This window comes from Somniosus microcephalus, chromosome 29, assembly GCF_052327205.1.
Source record: "Somniosus microcephalus isolate GS21.2 chromosome 29, FLI_Smic_1.0, whole genome shotgun sequence".
Taxonomy (NCBI): Eukaryota; Metazoa; Chordata; class Chondrichthyes; order Squaliformes; family Somniosidae; genus Somniosus; species Somniosus microcephalus.
Window position 1 is genome coordinate 36841002 of NC_141015.1, and position 22621 is coordinate 36863622.

Consider the following 22621-nt stretch of genomic DNA (forward strand, 5'->3'; position numbering starts at 1 on the left):
TAAGTGTACACTCTCGGGAGCCGCAAGCCTACATTTCGTTGTACTGCACTTGTGCACTAACAATGACAATAAAGTTGATTATGATTATGATTATGATTATGACTTGCTCCCCTGCCATATCAAAATCCTCATCTCACTTTCAAGTCCCTCCATGGCCTCAACCTTCTCTGTCTCTGCAGCCTGCTCCAGCCCGGCATCCCCGCTCACATCTCCTGCCCGCTGTGAATCCTCCGACTCTACACTCCCCCGTTGGTGGCATAGTCTTCAGCCACCTTGCCCCTTGCACTCTGGAACTCTTTCCCTAATTCCTTTCCCCCCATCACTCCGTCTCTTCCCACCTGCCGAAGCATCCTCAAAACCTACATTTTTGTCCACGCCTTTTGTCACCTCCCCTGGTTCTTCTCACAAGTCCTCCCCAATGTCTAGTCTCCCCTTGGGATGTTTTATGATGTTGAAGGTGCCATAAAAGTGCAGATTGTTTTGTTGGTCAATTGACCAAAGCAATTGTCTTAAAATAATAATTTTTCTTATTAAAAGTCCCAACTTAGCTAAGAGCTGAAGACTCTTCCCTCTCCACAGCTCCTATTGTACAGTCTCAAATACCATAACCTAACACAACATGGAGTCTTTCTTTTTATAAAGAAAAGAAAGACTTGCATTTCTATAGCGCCTTTCACGACCACCAGATGTCCCAAAGCGCTTTACAGCCAATGAAGTACTTTTTGAAGTGTAGTCACTGTTGTAATGTGGGAAACACGGCAGCCAATTTACGCACAGCAAGGTCCCACAAACAGCAATGTGATAATGACCGGATAATCTAATCTGTTTTAGTGATGATGATTGAGGGATAAATATAAGCCAGGACACCGGGGAGAATTCCCCAGCTCTTCTTCGAAATAGTGCCATGGGATCTTTTACGTCCACCTGAGAGAGCAGACGGGGCCTCGGTATAACGTCTCATCTGAAATACGGCCCCTCTGACAGTGCAGCACTCCCTCAGCACTGCACTGGGAGCGTCAGATTAGATATTTGTGCTCACATCTCTGGGGTGAGACTTGAACCCACAACCTTCTGACTCAGAGGTGAGAAAGTGCTATCAACTGGCACTGTATCTTTCATGGTGTGTGTCATGAATCTTATCATGACTCATGAAGTAACACTGGGTGGCCAGCTGGTGGCGCTGTCCAAGGAGTATAAATACTCGGGCGTGGGCCCAGCTTGCTCAGGATGTTTCTGTAACCAGGAACTAGTGATGTAACTAGAATCTCATGGTTGTGAAATAGTTGATTAAAGCCTTGTTTTATACTCAAACCAAGCACTCAGTAGTCTATTACATCAGTGTGTTTGTTAAAAGTACCACAGTGAGAGATATCCTTTAGATTTGAACACGCTTTTCCGATTGTTCCTCAGCACTAATTTCTTTGTGTGTATGAAACTGTATTTTTCTCTTTATTTCCCTGCACCGCCTACAACCAAGATGCTCGTCAGACTACCTGTTCCCGGGCAGTCACTAATACTGCTCCACAACTGACTACAAGGACATGGATAGCCTTTCCTTTCCAGTGAAGGAGCTCATATGGTCCTCAGTACTTGCTCACAGTGGCATGGCCGAGATTGGGAACTCGCTGGGTGGAAAAGCGAGGGCACAGTGGGTTACGGCTCCAATTTATTATGCTGCCACGTTGGCTAAAAAAATACACATTTTACAAAGTGTCAATAAAAAAATGAAGTTGCCATGCAAGAAGAACCTTGCAGCACTTGCCTAATGTGTTCCATTATGCATTTCTGTCCTGGGGCGGAGGGGGTGGGGAGGGAGGGCCTGAGTCGGAGTGGACCAAAAGGCAACAAGCAAACTGATTCAGATCATGCCACAAACCACTAGGGCAAAGGGCAATGATTTATAGAATCATAGAACCATAGAAATTGAAGGCACAGAAGGAGGCCATTCGGCCCATCATGTTGAGAAAGAGCTCTCCAGCCTAATCCCACGTTCCAGCTCTTGGTCCATAGCCCTGCAGGTTATGGCATGTCAAGTGCATATCCAAGTACTTTTTAAATGTGATGAGGGTCTCTGCCTCTACCACCCTTTCAGGCAGTGAGTTCCAGACTCCCACCACCCTCTGGGCGAAGAAATTTCATCTCAACTCCCCTCTAATCCTTCTACCAATTACTTTAAATCTATGCCACCTGGTTATTGACCCTTCTGCTAGGGTAAATAGGTCCTTCCTATCCACTCTATCTAGGCCCCTCATAATTTTATACACCTCAATTAAGTCTCCCCTCAGCCTCCTCTGATCCAAAGAAAACAACTCCAGCCTATCCAGTCTTTCCTCATAGCTAAAATTCCCCAGCGCAGGCAACATCCTCGTAAATCTCCTCTGCACCCTCTCTAGTGCAATCACATCCTTCCTGTAATGTGGTGACCAGAACTGCACGCAGTACTCTAGCTGTGACCTAACTAATGTTTTATACAGTTCAAGCATAACCTCCCTGCTCTTATATTCTGTGCCTCGGCCAATAAAGGAAAGTATCCTGTATGTCTTCTTAACCACCTTATCTAGCTGTCCTGCTACCTTCAGGGATCTGTGGACGTGCACCCCAAGGTCCCTCTCTTCCTCTACATTTTTAGCCAATATCTAAGCCCAAACCATGCATCCTCAACCATACAACCTGCATTTATTATATATCTTACTGCAATTACCCAGTGAATCACAACATAAATCAAGTCAACATACATCTAACTGAATACAAGCCTTCAATATCCCCTCTTTACAAGAAGTTACAAATGTGTTTTATTAGCAGAAAAGGGTCCTTTATTGATCATTAACCAGCAAATATTTATTTTTGCCATCCATTAACCAGAGTAAAGGTCGTGACTGTTCATTCCGCTAATCTGTTTATCTTCTCATTTCAGCCCAGAGGAGATCTGAAATTTCACAATTCCCAGTGAGAGCTTTTCCATTCAGGGGTTTATTTCCTGGGGCTCGCAGAAGTCTGAAAGGAGGACAATGTTTCTTCACCATCCACTTGTCGTTGTCGCCGTGGCGATGTCGATACTGACGGGGTCGCGTGGACAAGTGGGGGACGTTGAAAAGCCGAGCTTGTGCACTGCTTTTCCAGGAATTCCAGGTTCTCCAGGAAACAACGGATTGAACGGAAGAGACGGAAGGGATGGTAACAATGGTATAAAAGGGGAAAAGGGAGATCCAGGTATGAAGAGAATTTTATGAAAAAACCGGTCCTTAGAAAACAGAAGGTAAAAATGACCTGAGAATGTCGTACGGTTGAGGAACCAGCTGCCAACAGTAGGTCAGGTGTCCTGTGGACACAGTAGCTTACTTATCTCCAATGGGTGAATTTTTCGTTCCATTCCCAAATTTCCTGTGAGTGTAACTCACTTGTTTTCATGGCTTCCACCAGGTTGGTTCTGGGACAGACAGTTAATCCATTAAGAAAGACTTGCATTTCTGCTGCACCTTCCGCCACCTCAGGTCGTCCCAGAGCGCTTTCCAGCCAATGGAGTACTTTTTTTTTATATTGAAGTGGAGTCACTGTCGTAATGTGGGAAACGCGGCAGCCAATTTGCGCACAGCAAGATCCCACAAACAGCAATGATATAATGACCAGATGATCTGTTTTCAGTGATGTTGGCCAATATTTATCCCTCAACCAACATCGGTAAGTAAAAAAAAACATTGTTGTTTGTGGGAAATTGGTCGATGCCTTTCCTACATTACAACAATGGCAACACTTCAAAATTGTCTGAATTGCGCTTTATGACACCTGATGCGCTACATAAATGCAAGTCTTTCCTTTTTATATATAAATATATATACAGTCATGTGGTTAGATGTACAGTGTGTTTCAGCAGCATCAGGGAGACAATGGGGTTAATTTTCCACTTTGCCACCTGGGCAATAACTTGACATGTTGATTGCCCGCTTGTTGTTTGGGCTCCTCCTATTTCTCATCTTCGTGCTGCCCCTCGGAGACATCGTCTGAAGACACGACGTCAGGTTCCACACATACGCTGATGACACCCACCTCTACGTCACCACTAACGTACGAAAACTACTCGGCACTTGGTCTGAATATTAAACAAGGCTTTAATCAACTGTTTTACAACATGGAGATCTAGTTGTGTCCTTCACTAGTTCCTGTTAAAGAATGTCCTGAGCAAGCTGGGCCCGCGCCCGAGTATTTATACTCTCCCTGCTCAGCGCCACCAGCAGGCCGCCCAGTATTATTACATAAGTCATTTTCACATGAATGACAAGATTCATGTCAACCGCCACCTGTCTCGACCCCCTCCACTGCCGCTGTGTTGTCCCAACATCCAGTCCTGGATGAGCCGAAATTTCCTCCAATTAAACATTGGAAAGACTGAAGCCATTTTCTTCGGCCCCTGCCTCAGGCTAAACCAGACAGTTTTCAACCTCGGCATCCGATTTGACTCCAAGCTGAGCTTCCGATCCCATATCCTCTCCCTCACAAAGACCGCCTACTTCCACCTCCGTAATTTTCACCCATCTTCACCCCTGCCTCAGTTGAAATGCTCATCCAGGCCTTAGTTACCTCTAGACTTGACTCTTCCAATGTTCTTCTGACCGGCCTCCCACCTTCCACCCTCCATAAACTTGAGCTCATCCAAAACACTGCTACTCGTATCCTAGCTCGCACCAAGTCCCGTTCGCCCATCACCCCCTCACTCACATCACATCGACGTCGTAACGAAGAAGGCATGCCAACACCTGTTCTTCCTCAGGAGACTGAAGAAATTTGGAATGGCCCCCCAGATTCTCACCAACTTCTACCGGTGCATCATCGAGAGTATCCTGTCCGGCTGCACCACTACCTGGTGTGATAATAATAATAACTTCCGGGAAGTTATGTCATCACTTCCTGTGAACTGTGAACTATGAACTATGAACTGTGTACGTACCTCACTTCCTGTCATATGTCACTTCCTGTTGGACTGGTATAAATACTGGACTGTTCAGTATTGTAAGAGGCTTCTACCAGAGGCATGGTAAAGACCTCGCTTGTATATAGTGTGTTTATAAGTTACTTAAAGCTTACTTTAAAGTCACTTGATGGTAAGACTCCTTTTTCTTACATCACCTGGTATGGCAACTGCACCGCCACAGACTGCAAGGCTCTACAGATGGTGGTGAAAGCTGCACAGCATACTATAGGAATTAAACTACCTGCTATGCAGGATATCTACCCCGAGAGGTGCCGGGGGATGGCCCTGAGAATCATTAAACACGCGAGCCACCCCAGCCACAACCTCTTCGCCCTGCTCCCGTCCGGTAAGAGATACCGAAGCATACGGTCTCGTACCAGCAGGTTTCGAAACAGCTTCTACCCCCAGGCCATAAGACTCATGAACGTATAATTTATTATTATTTATTACTGTTGTTTTATTTATTATTATTGTATTTCTATTAGTATTTTTATCATTGTTATGCCATATTTATTCCAATGTTGGGAGGACTCGTAAAAATCAACATTTCATTGTGCAGTACACACGTCTGCTGCATATATGACAAATAAAATTGAATTGAATTGAATTGAATTGAATTGAATTGAATTGAATTAATTGCTGACCTACATTGGCTCCTGGTCCACCAACACGTCAATTTTAAAATTCTCATCCTAGTATTCAAATCGCGTTCAACTCTGGCCTGTTGTGCAGCCCCCGCTCCCTTCGCCCACCATTGGCGGCCGTGCCTTCAGCTTTCAGCTCTGGAATTTCTGCCCTCCCTTCCCGAATAATGGAGAATTATCTCAACATTTTCTCTTTCAAAACCTTTAAAAATTTTAACCTTTGGAGTTTGAAATACAATTTATGGGCTTCAGCTTCATGTACCGTTTAAAATGGTTGTGGTTTGACCCCAAAAATAGGTTTTCCAGAAGTTCAAGGACCCAAAGGCAATGAAGGCCGTCCAGGGAAGGCTGGACCAGCTGGGCAAAAAGGGGAGAAGGGGGATAGTGGAGATGAAGGTAAGGTCATCTTTAGGCATATTAGACACAGGGAATGCTCCTGGGGAAGATCAACTTGGTTCTGTTGGGAGCGTCTTGTCTCTGGGCCAGAAAGTTGTGGGTTTGAGCCCCACACTAGGGCCTGAGTACATCATCTAGTGCAGTATTGTAGCAGTCCTGCATTGTTGGAAGTTCCTCCAATGCAGTACTGTGAGAGTGTCGCCATGTTAGAAGTGTCAAACTTCAGATGATGTCAGGCTCGGGTCCTTGCTGGCTGGCCAGTCGACTTTAAAGCTGTCATTGGAAGATGGCAAGATTCGTTTTCTGGGAGAATGAGATCAAATGAGCTGGAGGGTCTTCTTCCTCTAAACCTAATTTGTGCGCGTTGCAAGAAAATGTCCATAGTTTGGCAAAGACCAACACTAAATTCTCAGTAAAGATAACCCATAGTTGTTTTAATTCAAGCTCACTCAACCATAACAGTTTTGGTGATTTACATATGGGGGTAATTTTCTTAGTGTGGGCTGTTGATTGGTGAGGGTTCCTGCTGATAGCTAGTACTCAAAAAATGATCCCTGAGTTCATAGTATCATAGAAATTTTACTGCACAGAAGGAGGCCATTCGGCCCATTGTGTCTGTGCCGGCCGAAAAAGAGCTCTCCAGCCTAATCCCACTTTCCAGCTCTTGGTCCATAGCCCTGTAGGTTACGGCACTTCAAGCGCATATAAAAGTACTTTTTAAATGCGGTGAAGGTTTCTGTCTCTACCGCCCTTTCAGGGAGTGAGTTCCAGACCCCCACCACCCACTGGGTGAAAAAAGTTCTCAACTCCCCTCTAATCCTTCTCCCAATTACTTTAAATCTATGCCCCCTGGTTATTGACCTCTCTGCTAAGGGAAATAGGTCCTTCCTATCCACTCTATCTAGGCCCCTCATAATTTTATACACCTCAATCAAGTCTCCCCTCAGCCTCCTCTGTTCCAAAGAAAACAACCCCAGCCGACCCAATCTTTCCTCCTGGCTAAAATTCTCCAGTCCTGGCAACATCCTCGTAAATCTCCTCTGCACCCTCTCTAGTGCAACCACATCCTTCCTGTAATGTGGTGACCAGAACTGGGCGCAGATCCTCACCCAAGTGGTCCTTCTTCATGAGGGAACATCATGGACAATCGGCAGATTATTTGATTAGCAGGAGCATCACAGCCGAACAAGATCCTGTTCTCACATCTTTTAGGGGAATTCTATGGGAAGACGACATAACAATAGAACTGATTTGGAAGTGTGATCCCATTTTATAGGCCCAGTCTGCAACAGAAGTCGAATCGCTGATTTGGAGGTGAAACTTGAACTCCTACAGCACAATTACTTTCAGCTTAGAAATGGTAAGCAGTTATTTTTGGTTGCTTTTAACTCGATAATAAACTCACAGAACCAGAACTACAGCAACAACAACTTGTATTTATATAGCGCCTTTAACGTAGTAAAACGTCCCAAGGTGCTTCACAGGAGCGTTAGGAAAACAAAGTTTGACGCTGAGCCACACAAGGAGATACTAGGACAGGTGACACAGAGCTTGGTCAAAGAGGCAGGTTTTAAGGAGCGTCTTAAAGGAGGAGAGGTAGAGAGGCAGAGAGGTTTAGGCAGGGAATTCCAGAGCTTAGGGCCCAGGCAACAGAAGGCACGGCCGCCAATGGTGTGGCGAAGGAAATGCTCAAGAGGCTAGGATTGGAGGAACGCAGATTTCTTGGAGGGTTGTCGGGCTAGAAGAGCTAACAGAGACAGGGAGGGGCGAGGCCATGGAAAGATTGGAATACAAGGACAAGAATTATAAATCTGAGGCATTGCTGAGAACATCAAGTTCAGCAGAGCATTACTTCCATAGCATACCTTGCCACAGGGTTATAGCAATAAAATTCGCCCCCACCAACCCTCCCCCTTCTATTTTGCACATAGTGGCCGTGATTTTGCAGGCACTTTCCAATGTCAGAAGCTTGAGCCTTCAGAACTTGGAAGACACTTTTGAACTGTATGCAGTTTGGAAGTGTTTGGAGTAAACTCTCTATCCACTGTCACCTCCTTGGAGCAAGCTCTCTCACCATTGACAGATCACTTCTGTCATCTCAACCTCACCTGCCATCTATTCCAGCCCTTGAAAAAATCTCACTTTGGTCCTCTGAATCCCTCCACGATCAGCCCCAACACCAACATCAGCGGGCACACCAACATCACCAACAACAATACCAACCTTCTCCACAATCACCTGATGCTGCACAGGACAGAGGGCATCAGTACCCGACCACATTGCTGCCCGGGAGTAGGGATGGCCTCAGCATGGCCAGATTTACTTCACTTGACGCTCTACACCCTGGCTGCCACATGATGCGCCAGGTTGACACCACCCCACACCAGCACCATCAAGTATCCCTACAATGTCCAAGCCATTCCTTTCACACTCATCACAATTGGCAGGGTTATGTCTCAACATTCACTGGAACTCACTAAGACACTTCCAAAGGTGTGCACAGATCTGTCCAATAAGGTAAAGTTTTGTAAATATAGATTTCAATGTTTGACAACACATTAACAGAAACTTCACATGAACATTGGCTAAACCACCCAGGTGCCTACCCTTGTGTGTTGTTAGTTCGTATGCTTGCAATAGGTTGAGGGTGAGTGTGAGGTGGCTAGTGAGATGGGGAAGTGATAATGTAGATAGAGAGGGATGGGTGGAGGTGCAAGGTAAGTTGGTGTGAGTAAAGACGTGCAGGAGTAGGGTAGGGAAGGCAGAGTGATGGGGATGTGATGAGTGGCACAGCAGGATGAGGTTTGAGTGTGGCTTGGCAGTAACATTTTGTGATCTGCTCAGATCATTGAAAGGTTTGCGCCACTGCAGCCAGGTCCTCCTGACGACATCCCTGCTTGTGTCCTCCTGTGCAATGTGCAACCAGGCTGCATTGGTCTCCTGGGGAGGTCTCTTCCACCCACTGGAAGGGAAGAGAACCTCCCTGTGTGCTGTGACTCCCTCTATAAGCATATGGAGGGAGTCATGGGAGAGCCTGGGTGCAGCCGTGCACCTCTGTGCAGTGCTTGTCAGTGTTTGCAGCACCTCAATGCTGTAGAACACTGACAGCAGAACTGTCAAAATCAATTTGGACATGGCCCCTTTAAGGAAATCAAATGACATCATCAGACCCGCTTCCTATTAATTGGCCGGGAACCTCGCAGGGCCGGCTTGACAAGCCCCATCAACGGAAAATCGCTTGGAGAGTGCGGGCTGCAGTAGGCAGCGGGCTGGGACCGCGACACAGACCCCGGCCGGCGAAATCGCGGCCAGTGAGTTCCTGGTCCCAGCTGAGTGTGTGTTGATCGGAGGTGAGGCACATCCCAGAAAAAGAGGGAGAGAAGAAAAACTAGAAAGTGAATCAATCCGCAGTTCTCTCATCCATCATCTCATGACCTGATTGAAATTAGCACATGAGACAATGGAAACTGGTGCATGTTAGATAATGCAGTAATGATGTATGGGATGAAAAGGATCAAAAGAATTGGGAGACAATGGAAATGAAACCCACCCAACAGCATGCCTTAACCTCAAATTCTGAAGAGCTCTCTTGGCACCAGTAGGACATGTCCATTTCCCACAGCCAAATTCCTCAGTTGCCAAATTACTGTCAAATTGTACTGAGATACACTGACTTGATAGCTGTAGAACAACAAACAGCTCCTCCTTGAAATGCTCCTCCCTGAAATCAATCTAATAAAGCCTTCAGAAGTTCAGCACTTGGAAGCTCAACTGGGAGACCAAGTCTTCTGGAGCCCGTCAGGAATGGACGGAAAATTCTTTTACATGGACTTCCCGCAGCCATATCGTCCACCATTTTCATTTTCTTAAAACAGGAAGTGATGCAGAGAAACTTCCTGGATACCATTCACGAGCGAGCTCTGGGTAACTGGCTCATCACAAATAAAGTATACTGGGGTTCTCATCCGACCCGCTCCCTTCTCTCCTCAGCTTTCTCCTTCATCGCCAAAAGCCAAGAGGTCGAGGGGAAGTTATTGGTTGCGTCCAGTGGAAATGCAAACTTTGGGAATGCCAAAGGAATGTGCAGAAAAGCAGGAGGGGAACTTGCCAGCCCGAGAAATTCCGCTGAAAACGAAGCCCTTTTGACCATTGTGAAAGAAAGGGAAACAAGTATATTTCTTGGGATTAATGCTGTCCAGACGAAGGGCTCATTCAAGTATCTAAATGGAGATAAAATTGTTTACAGCAACTGGTCACCCGGAGAACCCAATAATGCAAATAATAAAGAAGACTGTGTTATGGTTCTGGGCAACGGGATGTGGAATGATATTAGCTGTGATAATCAGTATACCTTTGTTTGTGAATTTGTGTAAAGACTACTCCACTTAAAGCGGCCATGTCCCTCAAACAAAATCTCAAGCATCTTCCTGCTAGATAATCCCTAGTGGCAATGTTACCAGCAGGAGGGCTAGGTAACACTTGTGGTGATTGGCATCGCTCTACCTTTTAAATTTGTCTGGAATGGAATATTGAACATTGAATAAAACACCAATTAAGCCATTTTATTAGAGGTAGCCTCATTTGAATAAGTCAGATTGCCGATGTATTTCTTTTTGGAAGCGGGCACTAAACAGCTTTATGAGTCCAGAACCAGGGGTCACAGTCTAAGGATAAGGGGTAAGCCATTTAGGACAGAGATGAGGAGGGATTTCTTCACCCAGAGAGTGGTGAACCTGTGGAATTCTCTACCACACAAGGCAGTTGAGGCCAACTTATTAAATATATTCAAGAAGGAGTTAGATATATTTCTTAAGGCTAAAGGGATCAAGGGATATGGGGAGAAAGCAGGGGCAGGGTACTGAATTTGGATGATCAGCCATGATCTCATTAAATGGCAGAACAGGCTCAAGGGGCCAAATGGCCTACTCCTGCTCCTATCTTCTATGTTTCTATCACGGTTTGCAGTATCAGCCCATGAACTGTGAATGGGTTAGCACCGCGGTTAAAATAGCAAACTAGGCTAATTTGTACAAATATGTTAATGTGCGCAACTGCTGTGGCAAGCAGTAACCTCTAGTCTCCGCTATTCAAGTTAGGTATGAATTATTGTAATCCCACCCAGTGCTCTGGCTCAATACCACCCTTGTCAATACCTACACCTGTCAGCCATAGCTAAGTGGGTAGCACTCTCCGAGTCAGTAGGTTGTGGATTCATGCCCCACTCCAGCACAAAAATCTAGGCTGACACTCCAGTGCAGTACTGAGGGAGTGCTGCACTGTCAGAGGTGCCGTCTTTCGGATGAGACGTTAAACCAAGGCCCCGTCTGCTCTCTCAAGTGGATGTAAAACAGGGCCTTGGTGAGGCCACACCTGGAGTACTGTGTGCAGTTTTGGTCTCCTTACCTAAGAAAGGATATACTTGCCATAGAGGGAGTGCAACGAAGGTTCACCAGACTGATTCCTGGGATGGCAGGACTGTTGTATGAGGAGAGATTGGGTCGACTAGGCCTGTATTCACTAGTGTTTAGAAGAATGAGAGGGGATCTCATTGAAGCGTATAAAATTCTGACAGGGCTAGACAGACTAGATGCAGGGAGGATGTTTCCCCTGGCTGGGGGGTCTAGAAGGAGGGGTCACAGACTCAGGATACGGAGTAGGACATTTAGGACTGAGATGTAGAGAAATTTATTCACTCAGAGGGTGGTGAACCTGTGGAATTCTCTACCACAGAAGGCTGTGGAGGCCAAGTCACTGCATATATTTAAGAAGGAGGTTGATAGATTTCTAGACACAAAAGGCATCAAGGGGTATGGGGAGAGAGCGGGAATATGGTATTGAGATAGAGGATCAGCCATGATCATACTGAATGGCGAAGCAGGCTCGAAGGGCCGAATGACCTACTCCTGCTCCTATTTTTCTATGTTCTATGTTTCTAAAAGATCCCATGGCGCTATTTCGAAGAAGAGCAGGGGAGTTCTCCCCAGTGTCCTGGGCCAATATTTATTCCTCAATCAACATCACTAAAACAGATTATCTGGTCGTTATCACATTGCTGTTTGTGGGAGCTTGCTGTGCGCAAGTTCGCCTCCAAGTCACACACCATCCTGACTTGGAAATATATCGGCCGTTCCTTCATCGTCGCTGGGTCAAAATCCTGGAACTCCCTCCCCCACAGCACTATGGGAGCACCTTCACCGCACGGACTCACCACCAGCTTCTCGAGGGCAATTGGGGATGGGCAGAAAATGATGGCCTTGCCAGTGACGCCCATGAATGAATCAAGTTTTTGAATTAATTTAACCCCCTAGTTGTTGTTGTAGGCATCTGAAGTGATTCAAACCTGGCACCATCTTAGCCCCGAGGCGTGTGCATACAAAGCACAAGAGTCACTGCATTCAGCACTCCACTGACAGCCCCAGAGTCGCTATCGCTGTTAGTGCTATTCTGGTGTTGTGGTTAAGCTCAACACGGAGAGACGGTTTCTTCGTCTTCCTGTTTTGCCTAACCGAGAAACAATAGCATATCTGCAGCTGAGATCTGTGTATTTAATGGTTTCAACAGAACCACGCAGATAAACTCCAAGTGACAGAGAGAGCAGACCTGTCACGGCTGATTGATGCTGTAGATAAATGCAACCGTCAATTGGTTTGATAAATGAAACATTATCTGTTCAGAAAAAACATTTCTGATTAATTGCAGTTGATTTGCCCTCGGGGGTCCCAGCCTGGCAATGCTCAGTAATATTTACATTTTCATTCAGATTTAAATTGGTGTGGACATTAATAATTTGATCATTTTAATATTTTAATAAAAGCGTATCACACAATCTGCTTATGGGAGTGACTGGCACAATAACCTATCAGGAAAGATTGAGCAGGCGGGGGCTCTTTTCTCTAGAAAAGAGAAGGCTGAGGGGTGACCTGATCGAGGTCTTTAAAGTTATGAAAGAGTTCAATAGTGTAGACATAGAGAAGATGTTTCCACTCGTGGGGGAAAGGCCAAAACTAGAGGACATAACTATAAAATAGACACTAATAAATCCAATAGCAACTTCTTTACCCGGAGAGTGGTGAGAATGAGGAGCTAGGGAATAGCTGAGGCTAATAGCATAGATGCATTCAAGGGAAAATAGAAAGACTTGTATTTATACAGCGGCTTTCATGACCACCGGACGTCTGAAAGCACTTTACAGCCAATGAAGTACTTTTGAAGTGTAGTCACTGTTGTAATGTGGGAAACGCGGCAGCCAATTTGCGCACAGCAAGCTCCCACAAACAGCAATGTGATAATGACCAGATAATCTGTTTTTGTTATGTTGGTTGAGGGATAAATATTGACCCAGGACACCGGGGATAACTCCCCCTGCTCTTCTTCAAATAGTGCCACGGGATCTTTTACGTCCACCTGAGAGAGCAGACGGGGCCTCGGTTTAATGTCTCATCCGAAAGACGGCACCTCTGACAGTGCAGCACTCCCTCAGCACTACACTGGGAGCGTCAGCCTAGCTTTTTGTGCTCAAGTCTCTGAGGTACAACCTGAGGCTATCGCAAAGGTGAAGCGATGATAGAACTGGAGGTGCCTTAAGCAGCTGCTGCGATGCAGCAACGATCTAATTGCATCTAGATCGAGGTTTAAAAGCCAGCTCTGGAACACGAACACACACGGTCCATTGTGGTACTATACCACAGTCAAGTTTGTTTTTCCCTCCAGAAACATCATTTAATGCTGTGCCCTGCAGTCGAATGTGTTCTAGTGCGAATGAACTGCTAGTTAAGCATTGAAATATTTAACAGTCCTACCTGATTTCTTAAACTCAGTTTTGCCCAAGACCAGGGTCTCTCTCGTCGGTCTCTCGCGCCTTGCCCGGTTGACTCGTGCCTATTCCAAGTTCCGGCCTACACTCTGCTTTTAACAGCCTCAGAGATCAGAAGAGAGGGAGTGCCCCTATTGTATTGTTCTTTTAATTCTCAGGGATCCTGCTCTTTAAGCAAGGGTAGAGTTTGATCCTTTGGGGAGGGGTGGGTGGAGAGCGAGTCGGGGATTAGAACTAGAGTCAGGAGGCTGTGTGCGTGCCCTCTCAACCATCCTTGGATCTCTTCTGGTTTCGAGGAGTCTGGTTTAGGGGGTGACAGAAGCCTTCATCCTGGTTTGCGGCTTGGGAGAACTTGGGAATTTTTGGTTTCCCTCTTGCAGAGCTTCTTAGGGTGGGGGGATTGCTGAGTCATTTGTTGAGTCGTGCACACCCAGCCTGTTATCCTCTGCAACTTCAGGTCATCCTTTCCTTCCACAGATGGTGTGCCAGCAACTGGAGTACAGCATCGGGGCTGGCACGAGCCCTGTGGATGTTGTGCTAAGTTGGTCCCAAATCACGTGAGGACAGGTGGGCTTCCTCAGGGACAAGGTCTCCCGGTCCTTGCCCCCTGGTGGTGTGGAAGAGTTCAACTGGGGCCTGTGTAAGCCTCAGTTTACCAAGAAGGCCTTTAAATTCATCAGGGGTTGGGGAGGTATAGCTATCCCGCTGATAAAATATAAACTTATAATGAGAAAAGGCTTCCAACAGACCATTTATTCTCCTAATTTATTTCATTTCCTGAAAGAGGGGTGTACAAGTAAGAATATTAGGAGCAGGAGTAGGCCATACGGCCCCTCGAGCCTGCTCCGCCATTCAATAAGATCATGGCTGATCTTCAACCTCAACTCCACTTTCCCGCCCGATCCCCTTGATTCCCCTAGGCTCCAAAAATCTATCGATTTCAGCCTTGAATATACTCAATGGCTGAGCATCCACAGCCCTCTGGGGCAGAGAATCCCAAAAATTCACAACCCTCTGAGTGAAGAAATTCTTCCTCATCTCAGTCCTAAATGGCCGACCCCTTATCCTAAGACTAAGGGGGCACGGTGGCATAGTGGTTAGCACTGTTGCCTCACAGCGCCAGGGACCCGGGTTCAAATCTGGCCTCGGGTGACTGTCTGTGTGGAGTTTGCACATTCTCCCTGTGTCTGCGTGGGTTTCCTCCGGGTGCTCCGGTTTCCTCCCACAGTCCAAAGATGTGCAGGTTAGGTTGATTTGGCTATGATAAATTGACCCTTAGTGTTAGGGGATTAAATACGTGGGGTTACGGGGATAGGGTGGGATATGTGTCGGTGCAGGCTCGATGGGCCGAAGTGGCCTCTATCTGCACTGTAGATTCTGTGATTCTGTGACTGTGACCCCCACTAGTTCTAGACTCTCCAGCCAGGGGCGTTTAGCACTTGCAAAAATAATTACATACAGAAGACACATGTGAACTGTGAGTGCAATTTTATATCAATTGAACTCTGACCCAAGGAATGGTAATTTGCATGAGCTGGCGCTGCTCTTAAAGGTGTAGTCCCTCAGTAATGGAGTCGCGATTCATATTGAGGTATATTTTCTTGTGACGCTAATTTTAACGAAAATGTAGATGAGCGTAAAGGTGGAGCGCTGCTTGATGCCGACCCTTGCTAAAATTAGTGATCAGAGCAAAATCGATCCCATTGGACTTGGCAACAGAGAGTAGAACTTCCCAGGAGAGAAATCTCTGGGAGTTCTGAGACCCCCCCCCAGATATAAATCCAGCAATACCCGCACACATCTCAGAGTCTAGTGTCACAGTCAGGACATCCAAATCCAGCCAGTTCCATTCCGCAGATGGCAGATGGTTCTGCGCCCAGCTGACCTAATGTTGAGATGGCCTCTTCAAGCAGAGAAGCAGTGGAACATATAACGGTACAGGGAGCATCTATGGGGAAAGAGCAGGGGGAGTGGGACGCATTGGATAGCCTTACCAAAGAGCCGGCACAGGCATGAAGGGCCGAATGGCCTCCTTCTGTGCTGTTTCATTCTATGATTCTAAAAGACTGCAGAATGTTCCCTAAACACCTGCTCCATTAACGGGGGGGGGGGGGGGGGGAACGGATAATCATTTTAACGTTATCGCATTAAGATCATCGCAACCACCATCCCCCCAACCCCCCGCCCCACCAAAATAATTGGATGAAAAGGCTTTTGTGGTTCTCATTTCCTCCTCGTTATTTCCAGTCAGAATGGGAGTCCTTACAATATTCTACTGCTGTAAATAAAAATAAAGGCAGCTTTTGCGATATGGTGATTAGCCGTGGCTCAGTGCGGAGCACGCTCACCTCTGAGTCAGAAGGTTGTGGATCACAAGAGACGTGAGCACAAAATCTAGGCTGACACTCCCAGTGCAGTGCTGAGGGAGTGCCGCACTGTCGGCGGTGCCGTCTTTCGGATGAGACGTTAAGCCGAGGCCCCGTCTGCGCTCTCAGGTGGACGTAAACGATCCCTTGGGACTATTTCGAGGAAGAGCAGGGGCGTTATCCCCGGTGTCCTGGGGCCAATATTTATCCCTCAATCAACATCACTAAAAAAAGATTAAACAGCCGTTAACACATTGCTGTTTGTGGGAGCTTGCTGTGTGCAAATTGGCTGCTGCGTTTCCCACATTACAACAGTGACTGCACTTTAAAAAGTACCTCATTGACTGTAAAGCGCTTTGGGGCAACCAGAGGTCATGAAAGGCGCTATAGAAATGCAAGTCTTTCTTTCTTCAATACTATAAATAAATAAAATTGAAAGCAGCTTTACAAAATGTTTATTTGCAACAAAGCACGTTTATAACAAGCTACTTCCTAATGTCAACATATCATGAATCAGCAATGTTTGAAAAGATTATAACTTCCAGAATGTGCCAATAAAGAACCACATGGAATTCTCCTTCAGATAGTGAAGCCTGGATTGAGAATGTAATTGTCTATAATATGCACCGACTGTTGCACTGTACGTGCTGATGTCCGATGACTGGAAATGTAGGTCCTTGTTTGGAGCTGGGAGGAGGGCGTAGTCTTATCCACGTGTCATTGTGGTGGGGCCACTGCAGCTCACTCTGGGGAGTGTCCTCACTCACTCCTGGCCTGGTCTCACTCGCCTGTGTATTCCGCACTCTCCAATGCCACTCCCATGACTCCAGGTTTCAGTCTCCTGCTCAGCTCTCTCGCTTTCTCCAGCTCCCACTCTCCTCTCTCAGGTTTCCAATCTCCTGCTCCCCTCTCCCAGTCTCTCGCTCCCCTCTCCCAGTCTCCCGCTCCCCTCTCCCAGTCTCCCGCTCCCCTCTCCCAGTCTCCTGCTCCCCTCTCCCAGTCTCCCTCTCCCCTCTCCCAGTCTCTCGCTCCCCTCTCCCAGTCTCCTGCTCCCCTCTCCCTGTCTCCCGCTCCCCTCTCCCAGTCTCTCGCTCCCCTCTCCCAGTCTCTCGCTCCCCTCTCCCAGTCTCCTGCTCCTCTCCCAGTCTCCCGCTCCCCTCTCCCAGTCTCCTGCTCCCCTCTCCCAGTCTCTCGCTCCCCTCTCCCAGTCTCCCGCTCCTCTCTCCCAGTCTCCCGCTCCCCTATCCCAGTCTCCTGCTCCCCTCTCCCAGTCTCCTGCTCCCCTCTCCCAGTCTCTCGCTCCCCTCTCCCAGTCTCCCGCTCCCCTCTCCCAGTCTCCCGCTCCCCTCTCCCAGTCTCCCGCTCCCCTCTCCCAGTCTCCCGCTGCCCTCTCCCAGTCTCCCGCTCCCCTCTCCCAGTCTCCCGCTCCCCTCTCCCAGTCTCTCGCTCCCAGTCTCCTGCTCCCCTCTCCCAGTCTCCCGCTGCCCTCTCCCAGTCTCCCGCTGCCCTCTCCCAGTCTCCCGCTCCCCTCTCCCAGTCTCCCGCTCCCCTCTCCCAGTCTCCCGCTCCCCTCTCCCAGTCTCCCGCTGCCCTCTCCCAGTCTCCCGCTGCCCTCTCCCAGTCTCCCGCTCCCCTCTCCCAGTCTCTCGCTCCCCTCTCCCAGTCTCCCGCTCCCCTCTCCCAGTCTCCCGCTCCCCTCTCCCAGTCTCCCGCTCCCCTCTCCCAGTCTCCCGCTCCCCTCTCCCAGTCTCCCGCTCCCCTCTCCCAGTCTCCCGCTGCCCTCTCCCAGTCTCCCGCTCCCCTCTCCCAGTCTCTCGCTCCCCTCTCCCAGCCTCCCGCTCCCCTCTCCCAGTCTCCCACTCCCCTCTCCCAGTCTCCCGCTCCCCTCTCCCAGTCTCCCGCTCCCCTCTCCCAGTCTCTCGCTCCCCTCTCCCAGTCTCCCGCTCCCCTCTCCCAGTCTCCCGCTCCCCTCTCCCAGTCTCTCGCTCCCCTCTCCCAGTCTCCCGCTCCCCTCTCCCAGTCTCCCGCTCCCCTCTCCCAGTCTCCCGCTCCCCTCTCCCAGTCTCCCGCTGTCCTCTCCCAGTCTCCCGCTGCCCTCTCCCAGTCTCCCGCTCCCCTCTCCCAGTCTCTCGCTCCCCTCTCCCAGTCTCCCGCTCCCCTCTCCCAGTCTCCCGCTCCCCTCTCCCAGTCTCCCGCTCCCCTCTCCCAGTCTCCCGCTCCCCTCTCCCAGTCTCCCGCTCCCCTCTCCCAGTCTCTCGCTCCCCTCTCCCAGTCTCCCGCTCCCCTCTCCCAGTCTCCCGCTCCCCTCTCCCAGTCTCCCGCTCCCCTCTCCCAGTCTCTCGCTCCCCTCTCCCAGTCTCCCGCTCCCCTCTCCCAGTCTCCCGCTCCCCTCTCCCAGTCTCTCGCTCCCCTCTCCCAGTCTCTCGCTGCCCTCTCCCAGTCTCCTGCTCCCCTCTCCCAGTCTCCTGCTCCCCTCTCCCAGTCTCCTGCTCCCCTCTCCTACTCCCCTCTCCCGGTCTCCTGCTTCCTTCTCCCAGTATCCTGCTCTCCTGTCCTGCTCCCCTCTCTCTGACTCCAATCTCCTCTTTGTCTTCCTCAAATGCTCACCTCTCACTCTCTGCACAGTGCTGACAGATGGAGGGTGGGAGGTGGCTTATACAAGGGTCATGGAGTTTGTTTTTCATGTTTTTTGACTGATAAGAAGGGGCTTGTCTTGTTCATGAATATATGCAGAATGTGATGTAGGTTGACTATATCATTCATATTTTTTGACTTTTTTTTGGTAATCAGTACTTGATTCATTTAATAAACATTTACAATAATCACACCATGGTTGTTAATGTGATGTAATTGCACGGAGACTCCTGACCACTGATATCCTCAATGGCACCATTAGTGGGACCGACAATATTGTTAACAGAAATCAAACCTATTCCCAGCAATACTAGTGAACTGTAAAAGTGACGGATACATTTCAAGGCAGTAATACCCACTCAGGGTTGAGTTATAAATAACTTCAGCTTCATTCCCTGATGTCTGAATCCCACACAAGGGCTTCAGCCTATAATGGAGGCTGGAATCCCCAGTCTGATATTGTCAGAGGTGCCCCCGGTCCTTCGGAGGAGCTGTTGGGGTTATTTTCCACACACAGAGTCTCGCTCACCGGCAGAACGAATCAGAGATTGGGGTGCACACTGGGGTCCTGACTCCAGCCCTCTGTTGCCCCCCCTTGCTTTGCCCCACCCCCAGTGGTAGATCCTTCAATTCAATTCAATTCAAATTGCTTTATTGGCATGACAAGGTACATCTTATGTTGCCAAAGCACAAAAAAACATGTATGATTGAACACGTAAACACAGATCTAGACATACAGTGTATAGACAGATATATCCCTGTATATATAAATATACACACATATAATATGCACATAATCTTTTCTTAGATTTAATGGTTGTCCCTCTGCTTATAGCAAGCTGTAACATAGTTTGCCGCTAAAGTTACGCAATTTCTCTGTTCCCCTAATAGATATGGGAGTTTTTGGTGGTCATTCAAATTTTTGAATTCAGGGCATATTTTTATGAATTTTGGGTAGAAATTCCCCCTTATGTCCTGATAGTTTCCACAAGTTGTGAGGAAGTGCATCTCTGTCTCCATCACTCTGTCTCCACCACTTCCTTCAACTGTCTCAGGCACACTATCGGGACGTCCTCCTTGTCCCGCTCCACCGCCCTGCCTCTCCTCTTCACTCTCCACCTGTATAAACCCAACTTTATGAGCGAGTTGGCGGTCACTCCTTCCCCTCTCTGTGAATTGGGTAGGGTTGCCAACCTCTCCAGGACTGCCCTGGGGTCTCCAGGATTTAACGGTTAATCTCCAGGACACTCGCTGCCGGTAAACCCGGGAGAAAAATCACAGGAACATTAAAAGAAATTGTGTATGAAATTTTTTCATTTTCTTCAACCATTTATTAGTGAGAAAAATATTGGAGACGGGACAAAAAGGCGAGCATCGTTCAATTGGGTAATTAAGAGCCTGTTTGCTTTCCAATTGGTGGAGAAGGCGGTGCGCTGTGAGGATGGATGTGTCGGGCGACCAATGGAACTTGAGGGCGGAGTGGACAAGAGGTCATGTGATGAAACCTCCAGGAATCTGTCCAATCAGAGTTGGCGACCCTGGTCTTGGGGGTCGTTCCTCTATCTCTCTCCATTGGAGTGACCACTCGTAGAAAATCACCCCGACTTAGCGAACATTTCTAAACGTGGCTCTTTGATGGAAAAAGAAAGAGGCAAGCACTGAGAATTCTTCACGATTGGACGATAGGCGACGCATATTAAGTTTAGCTTCAGTCACAAGCGGAGGAGAGCACAGCGCGAAGGGACTGATCAGCGAGCGGCTGCGCTGGCACAATGTGGCGTCAGGAAATGACACGCATGGCGGCACTGGCGCTGCCATCCACCTCCGGGATCCGGCAGACCCGTCTCTTACAGACGACCCCCGACACAACAACGCCATACGCCAGGCTGATCAAGATGATGCTCAGGAACGAGAACGCTGCCACCTCTAATCCACGGAAGACAGCGGCTGTGGAAAGAGCACGAAATAGAAATGAGACACTCAGGAGTGGACAGGAAACCCCCTGAACGGAGCACATTCCAATCGCAGGAAGACGTTAAGGCGAGGCCCGTGTCTTGCAGAACACTAGAGTCGGCAGCTGGAACAATCTACAGCAGAACTTCGATTACCTTCACTCCCCTTTATCCCCACCCTTCGTTATCCCATGCCCTAAAAGGGTTCAATTATCAGGACAGGTTGCATGGACTAGACTTGTAGTCCCTTGGGTATAGATGATTAAGGGGTGATCCAATTGAGTTGTTTAAGATGATTAAAGGAGTTGATAGGGTAGATAGAGGGAAAATGGGGAGAAATTGGGTGAGTCGCGCCACCTGTTAGCGCCTAAAGAGGCAGTCAGTGGCTGTAGCGCCACTGGCTGCATCTCCGGCGATATTCAGCAGGGGCGCTAATGGTGGCGTTAGGCATTTGCGCTGCGCCGCCACCGATGACATCATCGGTGTGCGCAGTGCCCCATTCGTGCCCCGTTCGCGATATTTGATAGCGAACGCCGCAGTTGCGCCGCTCGCTACCCGCGCCCGGTTCACGGGGCCTTACTGTGCCGGCAGCGGTGCAAGGTAAGGTGGAGGTGCGGGGCGGCCGCCTGCCAGCACCTCAGTCCCCGGCCTCCTAACCACCCCCCGCGGCATTGCCGGCTGTTTCCCGAGAGCCCGGCACTTCTCCTTGGTGCCGGGCTCATTTGCCGGCACTCGCGATCGGGGATCGCGCTGTTGCAGGCCCCTCCCCCTTAACAGTGGGAGGAAGGCCTGCAGTACCGCAGCGCGCCGTGCTGCAGCGTGTGGTGCTGCGGCACGTTGCGCTGCGATAATCAGTTTCAGCGCCCTAAGAGGGACACGGAGCGCCTCGAGCCTCGCCCGTCTCCCTCGAGGGGCACTGAAACTGAATTTCTGGCGATCGGTATCACTCCAATCGCTGCGCTAAATCCTGCGCTCAGGCGACTTTTGCGCCACTTTGGCGCCCCAACCCAATTTCTAGGCCAATATTTCCTCTAGTGGGAGAGGCCAGAACAAGGGGGCAGAACCTTAAAATTAGAGCCAGGCCGTCCAGGGGTGATGTCAGGAAGCACTTCTTCACACAAAGGGTAGTGGAAATCTGGAACTCTCTCCCCCAAAGAGCTGGGAGTCAATTGAAAATTTCAAAACTGAGATTGATAGATTTTTGTTAAGCAAGAGTATTAAGGTTACAGAACCGAGGTATATTCAGTAAACTAACACGTGACTGGTTTCACAAGATTTTTATCTCACTTCTTGTGACCTGCCTGAAAATGATTCATTCACGACTGTGCTATTCTTAGGCTATCTAGACAGGACACCAAGTGTAAAAAAAAAGTGTCACACAAGTACAACAACAACAACTTGCATTATATAGCACCTTATGTAGAAAACGTCCCAAGGTGCTTCACAGGAGTGATTATCAAACAGAATTTGACCGAGCCACATAAGGAGGTATTGGGAAAGAGGTAGTTTTTAAGGAGCGTCTTAAAGGAGGAGAGGGGTAGAGAGGTTTAGGGAGGAATTCAGAGCTTAGGGCCCCAGGCAACTGAAGGCACGGCCGCCAATGGTGGAGCGATTAAAATCGGGGATGTGCAAGGGCCAGAATTGGAGGAGCACAGTGATCTCGGAGGGTTGTAGGATTGGATGAGCTTACAGAGATAGGGAAGGGCGGCTACAATGATTATAGCGATGAAGTGGATGAAGATACCACGTTGCGATGTTGATGAGGATGACTTGTACTACTGATGAAAAGGAAGACAGTAATGGCCCCTGTGAAGACGAGGATGGCTATGGCAATATTGGTGAGGGTAACT

General features: G+C 48.5%; 1 protein-coding gene across 1 annotated transcript; it reads left to right on the forward strand.

Annotated features, from left to right (window-relative positions):
• The first annotated feature begins 2913 nt into the window (after nucleotides 1-2913).
• Nucleotides 2914-10567, forward strand: LOC147098647 (mannose-binding protein-like). Its single transcript, XM_085970610.1, has 4 exons — nucleotides 2914-3210; nucleotides 5908-6006; nucleotides 7283-7366; nucleotides 9997-10567. The coding sequence occupies exons 1-4, from the start codon at nucleotides 3009-3011 to the stop codon at nucleotides 10377-10379; spliced, it is 768 nt and encodes a 255-aa protein (XP_085826736.1). The 5' UTR covers nucleotides 2914-3008; the 3' UTR covers nucleotides 10380-10567.
• The last annotated feature ends 12054 nt before the right edge of the window (nucleotides 10568-22621 follow it).